The 16,892-nt window shown below is 37.9% G+C and overlaps 2 protein-coding genes across 9 annotated transcripts in view; both read right to left on the reverse strand.

Annotated features, from left to right (window-relative positions):
• lmo7a (LIM domain 7a) overlaps positions 1–4,482 on the reverse strand; it is a 112,888-nt gene extending 108,406 nt beyond the window's left edge. For all 8 annotated transcript variants that reach the window (XM_088352309.1, XM_088352310.1, XM_088352308.1 and 5 more), the window contains exon 1: positions 4,244–4,482. In XM_088352309.1, the coding sequence (XP_088208435.1) occupies positions 4,244–4,312 (69 nt within the window). In that variant the 5' untranslated portion in view covers positions 4,313–4,482. The remainder of the gene's footprint in view (positions 1–4,243) is intronic.
• Positions 4,483–9,843: 5,361 nt separating this feature from the next.
• On the reverse strand, positions 9,844–16,760 carry uchl3 (ubiquitin carboxyl-terminal esterase L3 (ubiquitin thiolesterase)). Its single transcript, XM_088352760.1, has 8 exons — positions 16,579–16,760; positions 16,106–16,234; positions 14,421–14,577; positions 12,814–12,899; positions 12,261–12,308; positions 11,661–11,736; positions 10,380–10,438; positions 9,844–10,306 (listed from the first exon to the last, which is right to left on the reverse strand). The coding sequence occupies exons 1-8, from the start codon at positions 16,618–16,620 to the stop codon at positions 10,217–10,219; spliced, it is 687 nt and encodes a 228-aa protein (XP_088208886.1). The 5' UTR covers positions 16,621–16,760; the 3' UTR covers positions 9,844–10,216.
• Positions 16,761–16,892: the final 132 nt, after the last annotated feature.

Consider the following 16,892-nt stretch of genomic DNA (forward strand, 5'->3'; position numbering starts at 1 on the left):
AGGAAGGAAGGAAGGAAGGAAGGAAGGAAGGAAGGAAGGAAGGAAGGAAGGAAGGACGGAAGGAAGGAAGGAAGGAAGGAAGGAAGGAAGGAAGGAAGGAAGGAAGGAAGGAAGGAAGGAAGGAAGGAAGGAAGGAAGGAAGGGAGGGAGGAAGGAAGGAAGGGAGGAAAAAAGGAATAGAGGAAAGAAGGCAAGAAAGAAGATAGAAAGGAAGGAAGGAAGAAAGGAAAGAAGGAAGGAATAAAGGAAAGAAGGCAGGAAGGAAGGAAGATAGAAAGGAAGGAAGGAAGAAAGGAAGATAGGAGGAAGCAAACCCTTCAATCATTTAAAGGGGCACTGTTTGACCACTACATGTCTGCGAAGCACAAAGATTAATACAGACTACTCTCTTTTTTTGCCCAGCCTTTCATAAAGGTTTTGGTTAATGGAGTACCCTTAGCAGCAAGATGGCGGACAATCATGTCAGCTACCTATAGGTGAGCCTTATGTTATTTGAAAGGAATACTAATTCCTTGACCAAAAACTATTCGAGAATGTAAATTTATATGATAACTCATGTATTTTTTATTTGTGTTCAAATAAAAAAGGGTTAAATTAATGAAGACTTTTTACTAATAGGAAGCGCTAAATTCAGGTTCTTCAACCTCTTGAAGCTGAGATCTACCTTTTGTTTTTAATTAGTGCAAAGGACTACCAGTTTGATATGAATTTCTATCATATTAACTTATCACCACATTGTTATTATTATGTTGTTATTGTGTTATTACCAGGTTATACTTGTAGGTAGGGTTGAATAGACTCGATCACTAAAAAAAACATATCACTGGAAAATCACAATGAACCAGGATTGGTGAGCTATTTTTAGAACCAGTCCGCGATTTACTCCGATGTCCTCAGGGGGCTACTTGGTGAAATTTGGAGACCTCTGCGTTAAATAATACACTATGTACCTTATTTTTTTTTATTTAAATTAATTAATTGAAATTAATTTCCCTCTGTTCATCCAAAAATAAAGAAAAATCTCAAAGATGCACTGATGACGTGAAAACTATAAACTTAAACTTAATTAACAAGTGGCTGGATTTTTGTGTTTTTTTCCTCCAACACATTTTTGGAAATCACTTACAGTTATGTTTATGTAAGAGAGTTGTGCTGGGGGGCTTCTAATACAGGAATGTCTCCATGTGACAATCCGCAAAACATTTAAGAAGAATATTTTTCAACATTGCCGCCAACACGAGGTCCGACCGTGCACACTCAAGTCTCTGTTTAAAGTTGAGAGAAGCAGGAGCAGCCTGTTAATCATTCAGCAGTCAACCGACCCAAAATCGCTTCTCCCCGCCGGGACTCCCACGTATTGACCGCTTTCATTGTCCATTGGCTTCTTGACTTTTACCTGTACAAGCCGTGGGCTTCTTTATGGATGCTTGGTGCCCCCTTAGCAACAATAAGCCAGTGTGCGCGACACTGATGTCACACTGGAAGCATTCATGTCCCCCTAACACCGTCAAATTGGAACAATATTTGTTTAGTTGCAAGCAGTGTGCTAGCGGCGCGCCAGCCTTCCGACAGAAGAATAAGTGTGACGTGAGAACGTTTATTCAGACTACATGCCAAGCAACGTGACCAATAAATAGCAAGCTGTTACTAACAATTGAGCAGTAGCTTTTATCGTTGCCGGCGACTTTAATCAGGCATGCTTAAGGACTGTACTTCCCAAATTCATTCAATACGTGGATTGAGCAATTGGGGAAAAAAACACTGGACCGTGTGTACAGTAAGATCAAACATCTAGTTTGATCCGGCCATCTCTGTCTGTCCCTCACCCCCTCATACATCCCCCTCCGGAGGAAACCAAAGCCTATGCAACAAGGACAGTACAAACATCTTATTTGTTCCTTTATCTCTTTGTTTTCTTTATCCTCACTGTAAAATGTGGACCTGGAGTGCCATGTCCAATTTCATTGTCACAATATATTCAACCCATGTTGTAACAATGACAATAAAGGTACATTTTATTCTATTCTATTCTATTCTATTCTATTCTATTGTCGACTGCTGAAACAGGTGTCATGTTTACAAGGTGGAGGCTCCGCTGGATAGAACTGCAGGATGCTAAACGTGTCACAAAGACCGGAGCGGGTGAAATAAAGTATGTTAAAAAAGATAAGAGCACACCAATATCTGATTACTTCCACAAATCAATTGTAGAAAATGGAGTTCTACTGCATTTTGGAGAATATGGACGCAGCACGTAGTAGCGGTTGTAGCTCGGGGGGTAGAGCGATCGGAAGGTTTGATTCCAGGCTTCTCGAGTTAAATCTCAGTGTCCTTGGGCATATAAGCAGGTTGGCCTTGCAAGGCTAACGCTGGTATCGGTGTGTGAGTGTGTGTGTGAATGGGTAAGTGTGATGCACATTGTAAAGCGCTTTGGGAGGTCTTAAGTGACTTGAAAAGCTCTATATAAATGCAGACCATTTACATTTACCACGTAATAACGACAAGTGATGTGCTTCTCAGGTCAAATCCCTGAAGCGTGTGCTGACTAATGTAGTTGAGTGGTTCATGAACCGCCAGTCAATGCACGTCTTGATGATAAAGCGGGTTTACCACTTGACTGATTCAGGAATTGATTCGCTAGGTTTGAGCGTAGTTTGAAATAAAAGCGGCAAAGAAACACTATGGATTACGCTTCAGTCTTTTGTGTTTTCTGGTCCCTTATTGCGCTACTTTTTGGCATTTGATTCGACAAGCTTCTTTTTGGCAATGGAACCAGCAAGGAAGAGATATCTCCCTGATTTGGAGCACTTTATTATGAGACGCACAGCATCCTTGTCTACTTCAGCATCATCAGAACCTTCCCAGTCTGATGGAAGAAAATTATATTTCCTAGTTGTGCTAATATCGAATAATATTTACGAATGCCTGTTTATCCTTTCTAGAAAGCAAATAGTAACATAATTTTGATACCTCAATCCATCAAGCAAGAACCACAAATGGCACGACAAAAAGTTGAGGTGCAAAATTATCTAGGAGCACCAAACATCCCCAGAATTGAAAGTCCCCTTCAGGACTGGGAATCACAAAAATAGATGAGTCCAATTATATAAAAACTTGCTCTTTCATATCTTTGCACCCTTGATTCATCACTACCATGCGTAAAAGTCACAATCCTGCACTCAGGTTTGGTTTTGTCTCCTTTAATTTCTCTCTTCTTCTCCTGCTTAGCCTTGCCTTATTTGGTCACCCACTTCTTAGCTCTAATTTCCAACCCACGCCGAGTGTCACTTGTCCTGATTACCCTCCTATAACACCTCTGCCTCTTCACTACTTAAACATTCTCTAAGACCCGCACTGAATAGTTTTCTATGTTGTCATGGCCTAAACTCTCTTGTCACAGCCTTTGTTTTCCTAGTAAACCAAACCGTTGACCCTTTTTCTGACCAATACTTCCGCCTGCCGAACCTTTAGACTGTCTCCTTTTCCGAAATGAGTTTACCAGATCACCAACCCCTTCCCTGCCTCTTGGACGACGATTGATGCCTTTGGTGTTTTCTATTGTTTTCTTTTATGGATGTTCACTATGTTTTGTGTACTGTTACCCAATGCTAAATCTATTGCACCCTGATCATCCTGGAAGGAGGGATTACCACTTGTGAGGCCCTTCTTTGGGTTTCTTATTTTCCTCGTGCTGAGGTTTTGAGTTTTTCCTTGCCCACATGTTGGTTTAAGATCAGGGGATGGTGTAGTTTTAACCTGTGCAGTCCTTTGAGACGTTTTGTGATTAAGGGCTATAGAAATCATGGTGACTTGACTTAATCTAGATACTGTTGGCCCAATCTCTGACTCCCCATTTACCGAACCCTGTCCGAATCAAGAATTCTATTACGGCACTAATCTGTGTTCCTAGGCTGTGGATCCGCACCATCCTAAGAGAGTCCTTGACAGAAAGTCTTTTCAAAAGTAGGTGACGTTCTTTGCAAAAAGAAACCCCATAACTTTGGAAAAAACGTTGCATTTAAATAAGAATGAATAAGAACTTTATTTTACCTCCTTTTTTCACATTTCCACGTGTTGTATGAGCACAAACGGACAAAATAACACACATCAACTTCTTACAGACACCCCCATCCCCGGACCCCTCCAGATATGCAATTCAACGATGTATGAAATCTCAGAATTCATGAGCCACTCAAATTTAGCTCATCGTCAGAAAAAAACTAGGAAAAACTCGTGTACTCACTTCAATCCATCGCTGAGCTTCCACGTACGCGTCCTGGCAGCTCACCGTGGACTGTTCCCTCCACTCCATCACACTCAAAACAATTCTTTGAACGGAACCGAGCCTAAATCCTCCCGACCCGGGTTTACACGTCCCGAGACGGAAACATGGTCCTGATGTCTTCTCAAGCAGGTTTCAAACTGACCAGGTGATATTCGCTAATCTCGCTGCGAAGGAAACAAAAGGAAAAAGTTAAACCCGTTTAATCGTTGTGGGTTCGCAAAGTGAAACAGTTTCGCATTCCTTTACATCACATCACATGACTGAATCACAACCAGACACACCTGTCTAGTATGTACAAAGTCCTACTGTACTGTAGTACGGTTACCTTTTAATTGTTCTCCAACTTCAGGACACGGTCCATGCCGTTCAAGTGTCTCAGATAAAGTATACCAATGTTTCACCTTAATACGCCTTCATAAATTGTTTAAAAAAAGAAAAAAGTAAGGAAAAAAAGTTGGAGTCTCCCTTAAAGAGATACAGTAAAGGATTTTGAAAGAAACAGAGACACAATTTAGCACAGCAGTGACACCTCCCGGTAGAAGAAGAATACTACAGGGTGCTCGTGTCATCAACACTCCGAGTGGGAACTAAAATACAGTAGTTAGTTAGTTAGTTAGTTAGTTAGTTAGTTAGTTAGTTAGTCAGTTAGTTAGTTAGTTAGTTGGTTCATTATTTTGTATCTATTTTGCTCTACCTTGCGGTGAAAGGATTCTATCTATCTATCTATCTATCTATCTATCTATCTATCTATCTATCTATCTATCTATCTATCTATCTATCTATCTATCTATCTATCTATCTATCTATCTATCTATCTATCTATCTATCTATCTATCTATCTATCTATCTATCTATCTATCTATCTATCTATCTATCCATCCATCCATCCATCCATCCATCCATCCATCCATCCATCCATCCATCCATCCATCCATCCATCCATCCATCCATCCATCCATCCATCTATCTATCTATCTATCTATCTATCTATCTATCTATCTATCTATCTATCTATCTATCTATCTATCTATCTATCTATCTATCTATCTATCTATCTATCTATCTATCTATCTATCTATCTATCTATCTATCCTGCTATCTAGCTATCTAGCTATCTAGCTATCTAGCTATCTAGCTATCTAGCTATCTAGCTATCTACCTTGGTCATTTCCCTCAAGAGGAGTGACCGACAGCAAGAAAAACACATACAATAACAAAGAAAATAAAAGGGAAAAAATAGCAAAAAACACACACAAAAATCTTTGGACCATGGCCAACCCAAAAGCCCAAAGACCCAAACAAGTTAAGCACCTCGGCACCTAAGTTGGTCATGCTTTCGTCCCTCCAGATGAAACGGGACACAAGAAAGCGGCCATGTCACTCGGGTCAGGGTGACACAACACACTCTTTTGTTCAACAGTAGGGCCTGACAGCTTTCACTGGTTTACCCCTGCCACAACATACAGGTGCCCTGCTCATCCCTTAGAACATGCCCAAACATCCCACTATCCTTTAACAACACCTTTCCACTCATTCCTATCATCAACAATAGCTCTAGCTTTCACTAGATTTAGACCTCTTTCCTGCAGTGCACTCATAACACCATCCGTCCACGTCAATCGCGGCTTTCCTCTTGGTCTCCTTCCATTGACTTCTGCTCTGTAGATCCTCTTCAACATTCGCTCCTCATCCATCCTCTCCATGTGTCCAAGCCAACCGAGTACTCTCTTATCAATACGCCTGCTCAGTTCCACGACTATTCCAGTTCTGTCTCTCAAAATTTCATTTCTCAATCCATCCGATCTTGAATCAATCTTGAAAGGATTCTAGTCCAAAATATCTAATTTTATAGCTGATAGGATTGACAGTGGCTTCTAACTATTTTGGAAATATATTGGACTTGGCATACATGACATATAAGTTGAAGACAAAAGAAACCTTCATTTGTCATTATTATTAGCATCATAGCCGAATTCTAGATTACCAAATGCAAATTCACATGTGGAAACATCTCTTTCATTGCCTTCCAATGCAAAGTAAAACAATACATTTTTGAATGAATTAAGCTTTATTTCGAACTTGAGAAAACCAACATAAAACAAAACAACAAGTCAAAAACAAAAACAATGTGAACGTAACATGTCCGAAAGGGAATAGAAAGCATCATATGCTGGTTTAATCCTACACCACTTCCTTAATAATTGTGTCTTATTGCTAAGTACCCTGTGTATTTACATATAACAAACACCTCGAGAAAATACATCTTTACAAAAGTTTTGTGGATGCACAGTCACTCTGTCAACATCGTCATCACCATTATCATCACCAACACCACCACTTTCATCGTCATCATTAACATTGCTGTCTCCATCCATTCAGATTCAGATTCAGATTCAGATATACTTTATTTTCATTCTTGTACACATGTATACAGAACAAATTGTCGATACATCTGAACCGCACAGTTTCCTTGAATGTACAGATATAAATGAAATGTTGTATTGAGTTGGAGTATTGAAGTACTAATAATATACTAAATAATTATTGCTATGTATATGTGTAGTGCAAAGAGTGCAAGAGGAGCAGCTAACCAGATGTGCAAAATGGGCAGTCAGGTTAACAAGTCACTATACAATAACAATAACACTGGAGTACGATAGTGCAGAGGAGAACAGATGTGCAAAGGAGTGGCTCAGCATACTATATAATAAGACTATCAATTATAATAACAATAATTCTCATTGGTGCTCATGGTGACAACTGACTGCTATGTGGTGTGTGTTTTCCGTCATACAAGTGTCTTTGGACCTGCTGCCTGGGGGGGGGGGGGGGGGGGGGGGGGATCCACCCCCAGGGAGCAGGACCACCATTCTTGAGTGTCCTGATCTTTGCATAAAAAGACAAGGTGCGGAGATATGGCCAGATACCTCCAGCATCAAAACTCCCTCTTGTCTACCCTAACTAAAAAAATGTGCAGGAATGTCTGTTTTGTGTTCTTATTAAAAGTTATCTCTATGAGATTGTATTTCCATTTATTTCGTTTTTGTTTAGTTTTCACCAATACCACCAACATATTTAATCACCTCATTGGTTTGTTTATAAATATAGATCTAGATTGTAATGAATGTGTACAATTTAATGGTGACAGCAATATAATAACAAAGCCAATAAGAATAGTCATATAGTTGATGACAATAATACGTTGGGGTTGTCCATCGACTCGATGATGACCATCTTCTTTTATTTGTGAGTCTACTAATGTTTGAACAGTCCGATCCTGGATTGTGGTCGGAGACTCAGGTAAAAGAGGATACCTGCGCAATGATGGTTTTTAAAGTGGCGTAAGGGGGGCGCTTTCCCCAACGGCACTATCTTGATTGTAAAGAAGATGGTCCCAGTGGCAAGGGAGACCCTAGACGACCGGCATCTTTCTACAACTGCAGGCGGCTAACGGGATCCAGGTCTGTAGGAAACCGCCTAAAAGCGTGCCGCCACCGGCTTTTGGGATCACTCTTAGTCTGGACTCTACCCTTCGACCTGTTCGGCTTGGGTAACCCTACCAGGAGTACGAGACTCAGCCGACATAGCTCTAGGGGTCATGGAGACGCACAAAGTGCCCCACCACGATAAGGTGGTGATCCGTCGGGACACAGACAATAATAACAACAGTAACAACAACAAAAATAATCGTCTCGATAATAGCCGTAATAATAACAAACTTCATCATTCATTTGACCCATCTATTGACTGTATAAGGCCGCCCACTGACATTTTTTGGATACCAATAATACTATGACTAATAATATTAACAGTAATAGTCACATAACGTATAGTCATCATCATCATCACAATCGTTATAGTAATACCAGATTATTAGTTTCACCTATCGATTAACTCTTCAATGCATCTCCTCACTAAATATCATTCAGACACCAGTAATAATGACAATAACAGTAGCGATAATGACAGTTAAACCCAGTTATGATCACAATTTTATCCGTATAGATTTCCAACAACCAGAAGGCCATTGAGACCAATAATATTTGTGAATAGTTTGGTATTTGATGTAACTTACAGTATCTTTCCCTCTGAAATGTTTATCTTTATTTTCTGGTATTTTGATTGTTTGTACAGTTTGGTAATACTGTGTACGCAGCATCACTATTCAATTTTGTACGGATGTTTATGCGTTTTGCTCAATAAAGCATTTAGAATAAAAAAATAAAACAACAACAATGTGTTATTGCTAATATGGAGTTGAACATTAGACTCGCTCTTTTTGTGTTATTTCTTGCACGAATTTAAAATTACAGTAGTATTCCATTGGACCAAAAAATAAACATACAAATAAAAGTAGTTATTTTTGGGTACCATTTCACTCAGATGGAAATCTCTTTTTAAACATTTAATATTTCCAAGGATGTCACACTGCAAACAATTTGATTATTGTTTTTCAGCTCAATAACTTATTGTCCAGGTTATCGTTTTCATTTTATTTTGATCACAAAACAGATTACTGACTGTTAGTTTGGAACAACATTTATAGTCTCTAATTCGGTGTTTTTCAAAATATTTTGCGCCCAGGCAATGTTTTATTTTAATTAAAAATCTTGGGGCAAGGAAAAAATAACTAATTGCAGGGATCAGTTGTATGTCTTTTTAAGCCAAACTGACAGTGTAAAGGTTTTCTCATCACTTGATCACTGTGACTATTCATTTTAGTTAATAATTTCAATGTAGTTTGGTGTTTTAATGTAGTTCTAACCTCCATTTCATTTTTTTACAATATGTTTTATCATGTTTATGTTCTATCTGTATCAAAACAAAATCATTAAAAATATGTTTAAGAGCTGTGCATGATTTAATTTTTTTGCATTTTTGCAGGGCAGGCCTACTAGTTCATGAGCAGATTAGTATATAAAATTAGTGTGCTGCCACCAACTGATATGGATGAATGTTAGTTACCTGCATAGTCACCAGAAGAAAGCAATGGCATTGTTTTTTTTACTTTGGAAACATACAATTGGGCAACATCCTGCAGCACATTGGACAAGGTTTTACGGCACTCTGGTTGAAAACACTGTGCTAATGGAATTTGTTACTAATCCCCTTTAATGTTGGGTAAGTTTGTATCAATCTTCATGCGGCTAAAATTAACCTGATGAATCTGAAAATTCATTCATTCATTCATTCATTATCTGCACCACTTATCCTCAGTAGGGTCGCAGCGGTGTTGGAGCCCATCCCAGCTGTCTTTGGGCAGTGGGCTGGGGACATCCTGAACTGGTTGCCAGCCAGTCGCAGGGCACACAAAGACAGACAACTCACTCGCTCGCTCATTCATACCTAGGGACAATTTGGACCAGCTAATTAACCTGACATGCATGTTTTTGGAATGTGGAAGTAAACCAGAGTGCCCGGAGGAAACCCACGCAAGCACGGGGAGAACATGCAAACTCCACAAAGGAAAGTTCGATCTCGACCTCAGAACTGTGCCGCACACGCTCTAAGTACTGCCCCGCCGTGCTGCCCCAATCTGAACATATTACACAAAAACATGACATTAACTTCAACTTTTATTTGGTAAGTGTTTTACAGGTTTACAAAAAACATAGTCACCCTTAAGAAAGACGTGGTGTCTTTGCATGGCCTGGCACTCAGGGGGAGAAATGCTCGATTAGTAAGCGTTCAAGAACATCCGTTTTTGGCTGCTCAATTTTGTAAACATTTTAGTGAAATAACAATCAAACGGATGCACCTCTCAAAGAAACTCATCCAACTCAGGTAAGGTATTTTTGGGGAGGGGGCCTTATTGCAAACACATTTTTGCTATTAGCTTTCTGTGAATCTGTAGCTGACATGTCAAGACTGTATACAAAGTCAGCACTTGAGAATGTTTTGGCAGTAAAAATGTTTGTCCGCAGAATGGCCTCAGTATAGATTTTTCGAGAGGGCGATGATGGTGAAGCGGACCTCTTGCGGGTCCCTGGCCATAAATTCCTTACAAACCATCGAAGCATCCTGCAATGAAAAATAACTTGCTTTTGAAGTTGTCCTTTATATTGCAACATTACATTCCCTGGCACAATCCTACCTCTAGGAGGGTTTCTTCTGACGTTTTCCCGTGAACAATTGGAAATGGCTTACGACCATCTAAACGAGGAAAAAAAGCATGGTAAAGTAGACAGAAAAGATCTTTTACTTTTTATTTATCTACTGATTAAAATATGGGTAGTGTTGGGGGAGTCTACAAAACTGCTATATCCTACAGACTTTTGAAACTAGTCATCAGTTTTAGATAAACAATTAACCGTAAATGTAACTCAAATACACAAAATATTAGATACGAGCCACGAGCTACTTGATTTTACCATTTAAGTAGAACAAGATTATTAAGTAACTTTTAATTGATATCATTGGTTTGCATCCAAGTTTTAACCAGTTGCCTCACTTATTGAACAGTTAACTTTTATATTTTTCATACGTGTACAGTAAACTCTCGCCATAACACGGTTTATTCTTTAATTCTGCATTCTGATTAGCTAAAACTTTCCTCCGCTTATTATTATTTGATGGTAAAGTACTTATTTGTAAAAATCTAAATAAAATATCTGTACAGTACTTTTATTTGTTAGAATAATGCTCGAGTCTGTATAAGGCTGTGTTATTTGGTTTCAAAGTGTTAAATTGAGTACAATGTAAAAAATGTGTACAATAATAGTAAAAATATTAAAGGTTTCTACATCAGGAATTTTGCCTATCACTGGTTCTTTGTGGAACGTAACCCTCTGTCAAAAAACAAGAGATTACGTATGTAATTTTAAATAAGTTGGGTTTAAATGGCAAATGGTCTGCATTTATATAGCGCTTTTCAAGTCAATGAAGACCTCCCAAAGCACTTTACAATGTGCTTCACACTTACCCATTCACACAGACACTGACACACCAATAGCGGCCGTACAGCCATGCAGGGCGCCGACCTGCTTTTTGGGGGCATTAGGCATCCAGTGTCTTGTCCAAGGACACTTCATATAACACGGAGTTTAGCAAAATAAAACGTTTGAAGCACTTATATAAGACTGAAGAGTTGATGCCAATTACATGGCAACCCTCGTTTTTCCTTTTCATGTGATGTTCTCTGGTTGGCATATTCTTTTCATTGAACAAAATTCTCTTCCTGGACTGTGTGATGGAAAATAAACACTGCAACTTTCAAAGCCTAAAATAAAAACAATAATAATACAAATGTTGAGAAAAAAATACAACTTTGAGTTAAGCTTGGAAACTCGTGCCAAAGCAAAAGATTTACAATTTCTTTGAGCCTTTACAATGTTAGTCACATTCTCCCTTTTATTTGACACCACAGTTGACTTACCCAATTCATACAATTGCCCTCCAACATTTACAAAAGCTATAAAGTGAAGGTTGACTTTCTCGTCTATGCTTGGAGCCTGCAAAACAAATTAAGAAAAATCATTAAAAAATGCAAAAAACATGCACGGTTCCTTTAGCTGCGTAAGGCACAACTTCCTGTGGTGTGTCTTGAGCAAGTAAAGCAAGTTTGCAAGTAAGTTTATTTTTGATATTTTGTAGAACAAAAGAACCAAAGATTACAAAAAAAGTCCATGTGTTCTACATGCTACACATCAACCTATTTCAGCATGCTTGCCTGAAAAAAGTACATAGAAAAAAAAAAAAAAGATAGTTAAAACTGACATACAATTTACTCACCATTTACTTTAAATGTACCTTTCTCTTGCTTCCATGCACCTAATGTTTAATACATCACATTTAAATAAAATAAAAAAGTAAGACTTTTAGGCGCTGTTTTAAATCATTATGGTTTGTTTGTTCCACTACTAACAAAATGCCTTTTGGCACTCATCAATCTCCAGGCTATATTTTTGGGGCATGGGTTTATATTACACCATGTTAAAATCAATCTGATTCATGACCAAAAGGAAAAACATCATACCTCAGTTTGTCCCTCCTGTGCACTGGATTCGTGAGTGACACGTATACTCTGATAAAACACAAAAAGTTGAGTATTTTGGTATATAGGACAATAAGGCACACCAGATTATGAGCCACACTTACAGAATAAATGAATTGTAAAATATTTTCATATACAGTGTGTGCCGGACAATAAGGCACATGAAATTAAAACTCCTTTAAGAGGTAACTATGACTCACATAAAAAAATAAAAATTAAAATAAAATAATAAACACATTTAATACAACATACACCAAAATTATGAAATTGGGTTATAGTACAATAATGAATAAATACATTTAAAAAGTGTTACTGTATGTAGTAGCATTTCATTGTAATTATGTATTTCCAATTTTATAAAAACTGTATTTCCTGGTATATAAGGCGCACTGAAATATAAGGCGCACTTCTGAATCCCTGGCTAATTTGGGGTTTTTACGTGCGCCTTAAAGTCCGGAAAATACAGTACATATTAGTCGATGAGTGCAAAAAAAATAAAAAAAGATGAATGCCCCTATATTCCTTTTGAGCATACCTCATCAGTCTCCAGGGCGGCACCTCTTTCTTGTGGACTCATTTTACTGGTGCGATCGATAAACTTCTTGAGAACGGAGTCAGGCTCTAAAATCAATTGATATAATCATTACTGTGCAGACAGAATGGTGGAATCGTGGTTATATCTGGTTCGCGGAAAGGACAATATTAATTAAAAAGGACAGTGTGTATTATGTTAGTTCCTCCTACTTAAAACAATATTGATTTCATCCTAAAAATACTTGTAGGTCGAGGAATCAGCATTTGTTTTACTTAACATGCGGCTCACCTAGAGAAAGCGGCCATGATTGTGCGCCATCTTGTTGCAACGGATACTTAAAAACCTTTAAAAGGCTGGGCAAAAAATGAAGGATTAAAACGGTGATGGTCACTTTGAAAGTCCGTAGTTTGTAGTCTTCCTTGTACTTTTTATTCGAAATTGCATCTTTTTACATAAATGGATTAGTTGATTGTTTAAACAGGTTTTAAAATTATAAATGTTTTGCCACTATTATTTTGTTATGCACTATTCCAAGAAAAAAAACAGAAGCTTTTATGTGCCACGTGATGCCTTATTAATGTCATGTTGACATGTATTATCATATTTATTATTTGTGAATAAATATAACCCTGATTAAAACCTAGGTTTATATCATCTTTGGTGAGAAAATTAATTCGCAAATATAATAAATGTTGTATTGTTAAATATGTCTAAGCACTCAAACACGACTCAGTTGCTAAACAATTAATAGTAAAGACCCTGAAAGTAAATGATTTCATGAGTAATAAAATAAATAAATCAGAATTCAGTTTTTAATTTTGGACACCTGCAAAGGAGATTCCATAAGATCCTGTTTTACTATAATTGCACAATGTTGTTTCTTGATTCGATCATTATTGTTATTCTCATTATGCTGAGTTTTTTAGTTTTTCCTTGCCCTCATGTAGCTTTTAGATCAGGGAATGTTGTTCTAATAGTCCGTAGTCTGTAATAGTCTTTGGTCTGTGCAGCCCTTTGAGACTTCTTGTGATTTAGGTTTATACAAATAAACATGACTTGACTTTGTTGAACTAAATCATAAAGCGACATCTGGTGGTAAAATAATACACTTTAAGCATATGGGTTAACTTGAATAAGTCTTTGTTGACTGCATGAAGCAAGATAAGGAAAAATTGCTGTTAAAAATCGACAAAAATAGTTAAAACGTCATACTGTTAGAAAATGATAAAACGAAATTGTAAATATGCTTAATTGCTGTTAAAAGTGTTGAGAAAAATTGTTCAAACCTCACATTGTTTATTTGCTGTTAAATGTGTTAATAAAATTGTTCAAACAAAAAAGAAAGTATCAGGAACAGAATTAAAAAACAAAAAAAATGACCTTTAGCGTTTAATTACTGATGCTTATATTAAACAACAAGTTGACAATCTCTCAAGTGGGAACTGTAACAACATTTGGACAAGCTAGAAATTGCAACCTTTTGGGAACGTTGACAAAGTAAACACAACTTACACCATTCTGTTTTGGATGTTATATTTAAGAAACTAGATTTTTTGGGTGTCAACTCCAAAATGCACAGCATGTAAACATTGTCAATGAGAACTCACCAAAGTCCAAGAGTGACAGGTTGTTTGCTACCGCATGAATTAATCCTATTGTGCCGCACGCATTGCCAATCGTTTGTGTCATGAAATAAACATCGGGGGAGACTTTGTGTCCATCACTTTTGAGTCTCTCTTCCTCTTCTTGTTTGAATGTTTCGTACTGGTCAAAAAGCACAATTATAATTACTAATGCAGCATGTTAGAGAAGGGATTACTTGCTCTTGTACCACTTTGCCATATGGGCATGGTTGGGAAGGAATTGAACGCATGCAACGGAGTTACATAATAAGAATACAAAAAAATGTAATTGTATTACGTTACAGTAAGATAATAAACATGTAATGAAATTACAGAAACATTTAGTTGAAATAAGGATTACAATTGTATTTAAAACTATATTTACATATACATAATGCGCCGATAGACAAATTGTGTCTCATAATTTCAATCACTGACACTCGAAAGGCAGAAAGAGAAAGATGAAGAGCATGCGCGAGGAGCATGGTAAGTCTGTAAAGACAACCAACTCATCTACCACTGTGTTTGTCACACTGTTAAAAAAACACTTTTTTTGTCTGTATTTAATTTCCCCTTTAATGTAACACTCATTTAGTTGAATTAGTGTGAGCCAGCAGTTTCGTGAGGGCATTACAGTCGCTCATGATGCTTTCAGGGACATTTAGGACAAATGATTGATGATCTTATTTTTGTATTTTGCAGTTAATTGGTGTTCAAAATCCCTATAAGAGATCTGTATTGTGAAAATATTTTACTTAACCTAGGAAATGTTAATATGTCAGGAGGTTTGGCATTTCAAAATCAAACTTGGACACAAGACATCCCAGAGTTTGTTGGAAATATAGAACACTTGGTGTGCTGAAAACTATTAGGTTATTAACAGGCTCTTAGGGCAGCACGGCAGCGCAGTGATTAGCGCGTGTGCGGCACAGTTCCAGAACCTCCTGTGTGGGTTCAAATCCAGCTACCGGACTTACTGTGCGGAGTTTGTATGTTCTCCCTGTGCTTGCGTGGGTTTCCTCCAGGCACTCTGGTTTCCCCCAATACTCCAAAAACATGCATGTCAGGTTAATTGGCCGGTCCAAATTGTCCCTAGGTGTGAATGAGCGAGCGAGTTGTCTGTCCCAAAGTGCCCTGCGATTGGCTAGCAACCAGCTCAAGGTGTCCCCTGACCATTGCCCGAAGATAGCTGGGATGGGCTCCAGCACCCCCGCGACCCTACTGAAGATAAGCGGTGCAGATAATGGATGGATGGATGGAACATGCTCGTAATGTAAACTAAAACAGACATATCTTGTCGACCATGTGAAAGTTTTATTTATGCTTAAAAAAAAAAACAATTCAACCTGGTTAAAAGTTAAGTACTTTTTGCAGGACTACAAACAGCTGTTTTTCAAGGTTAAAATGTTCATTTACCTTTAACACTATTTTGTAATTGGATTTTTATTATGTTCATTTTGTCTTTTCATAGGATATTTAGTGTTGGAGTCATCCGAAAGTAATCAAAAGTAACCGAGTTAGATTCCTGCAATATTATAGTTTTCAGATAATTTTACGGATTTTATTTTTCAGCAGGTGACTGGTAAATGTATCAAATTACATTTTGAAAGTAGCCATCCCAACCCTGCACACAGGCAGTAGGTTAATAAAGTCTAAATGTGTATTTATACCTTCTCTGTGATGGGGAAGAGGAGCAGCACAGCACACACAGGCTTTGGGACCATGCTGAGCATTTCAGAATCCAATCCATACACGTCTCCGAACTGCCATGTTTGCGTCATGCCCAACGAGCTGACGAACTAAACACACAAGATTAGCCTTGATTTCATTTTCCGTCATTCCGTGAATGCAAAATACAAAATAAGGTCAATTTTCCAACGCAAAAACCATGTTTGTTTAGAGCCTTAGATCACCATCCGATGGCTTTGTGACTGTTCAATCAAAACGCACTTACCATTGTCATGACCTGAAATGACAAAAAATAAACAGAAACATCAGCGATCGTTTTGGCAAATAGTTTTACAATAACTAAAAATAATATTGGATTTTGTTCTGCATGCTATCACCAGTAGCCAGCTTGCACATGTTTAGTGTTTTCAAGATAAGTTTCCAAGGTAAGGAATACACCAAAACGAATACTTACTTCAGGATTAGCCTCCAGAGGCAACCATATTGGGCCGCTCATCTTGACAAGAAATTAAGATCAATTTTTTGCTAAAATGAAAGAGAAAGTAGATTTCCCCGAGTGAGTTTGACAGCCGGGCTCTGCTTCCGCGTGGGCAATTCTCACTTGCAATCTCAAAAGGTCGAGAGGGGTGTCACTTCCTTTAATAGAATAATTCAAACATTGATTTACCCGTTAAATCATGCAAAATACGTTTTTAAATCATTATATTTTTGCAAACTACAATAACCACACACTTACATTGTTTTATCTCAAAACAACCTCAACTTTCT

This window comes from Urocampus carinirostris, chromosome 14 (assembly GCF_059441175.1).
Source record: "Urocampus carinirostris isolate Australia breed hairy pipefish chromosome 14, RoL_Ucar_1.0, whole genome shotgun sequence".
NCBI lineage: Eukaryota > Metazoa > Chordata > Actinopteri > Syngnathiformes > Syngnathidae > Urocampus > Urocampus carinirostris.

Coding starts and splice junctions, on each gene's coding strand:
- uchl3 (XM_088352760.1), bottom strand. CDS start 16,620: ATGAGCGGCCCAATATGGTTGCCTCTGGAGGCTAATCCTGAA. Junction 12,309..12,813: donor CCGCCCTGGAGACTGATGAG/GTATGCTCAAAA, acceptor GTGTTTTATCAG/AGTATACGTGTCACTCACGA. Junction 10,439..11,660: donor AGGGCAATTGTATGAATTGG/GTAAGTCAACTG, acceptor TTCCTCGTTTAG/ATGGTCGTAAGCCATTTCCA.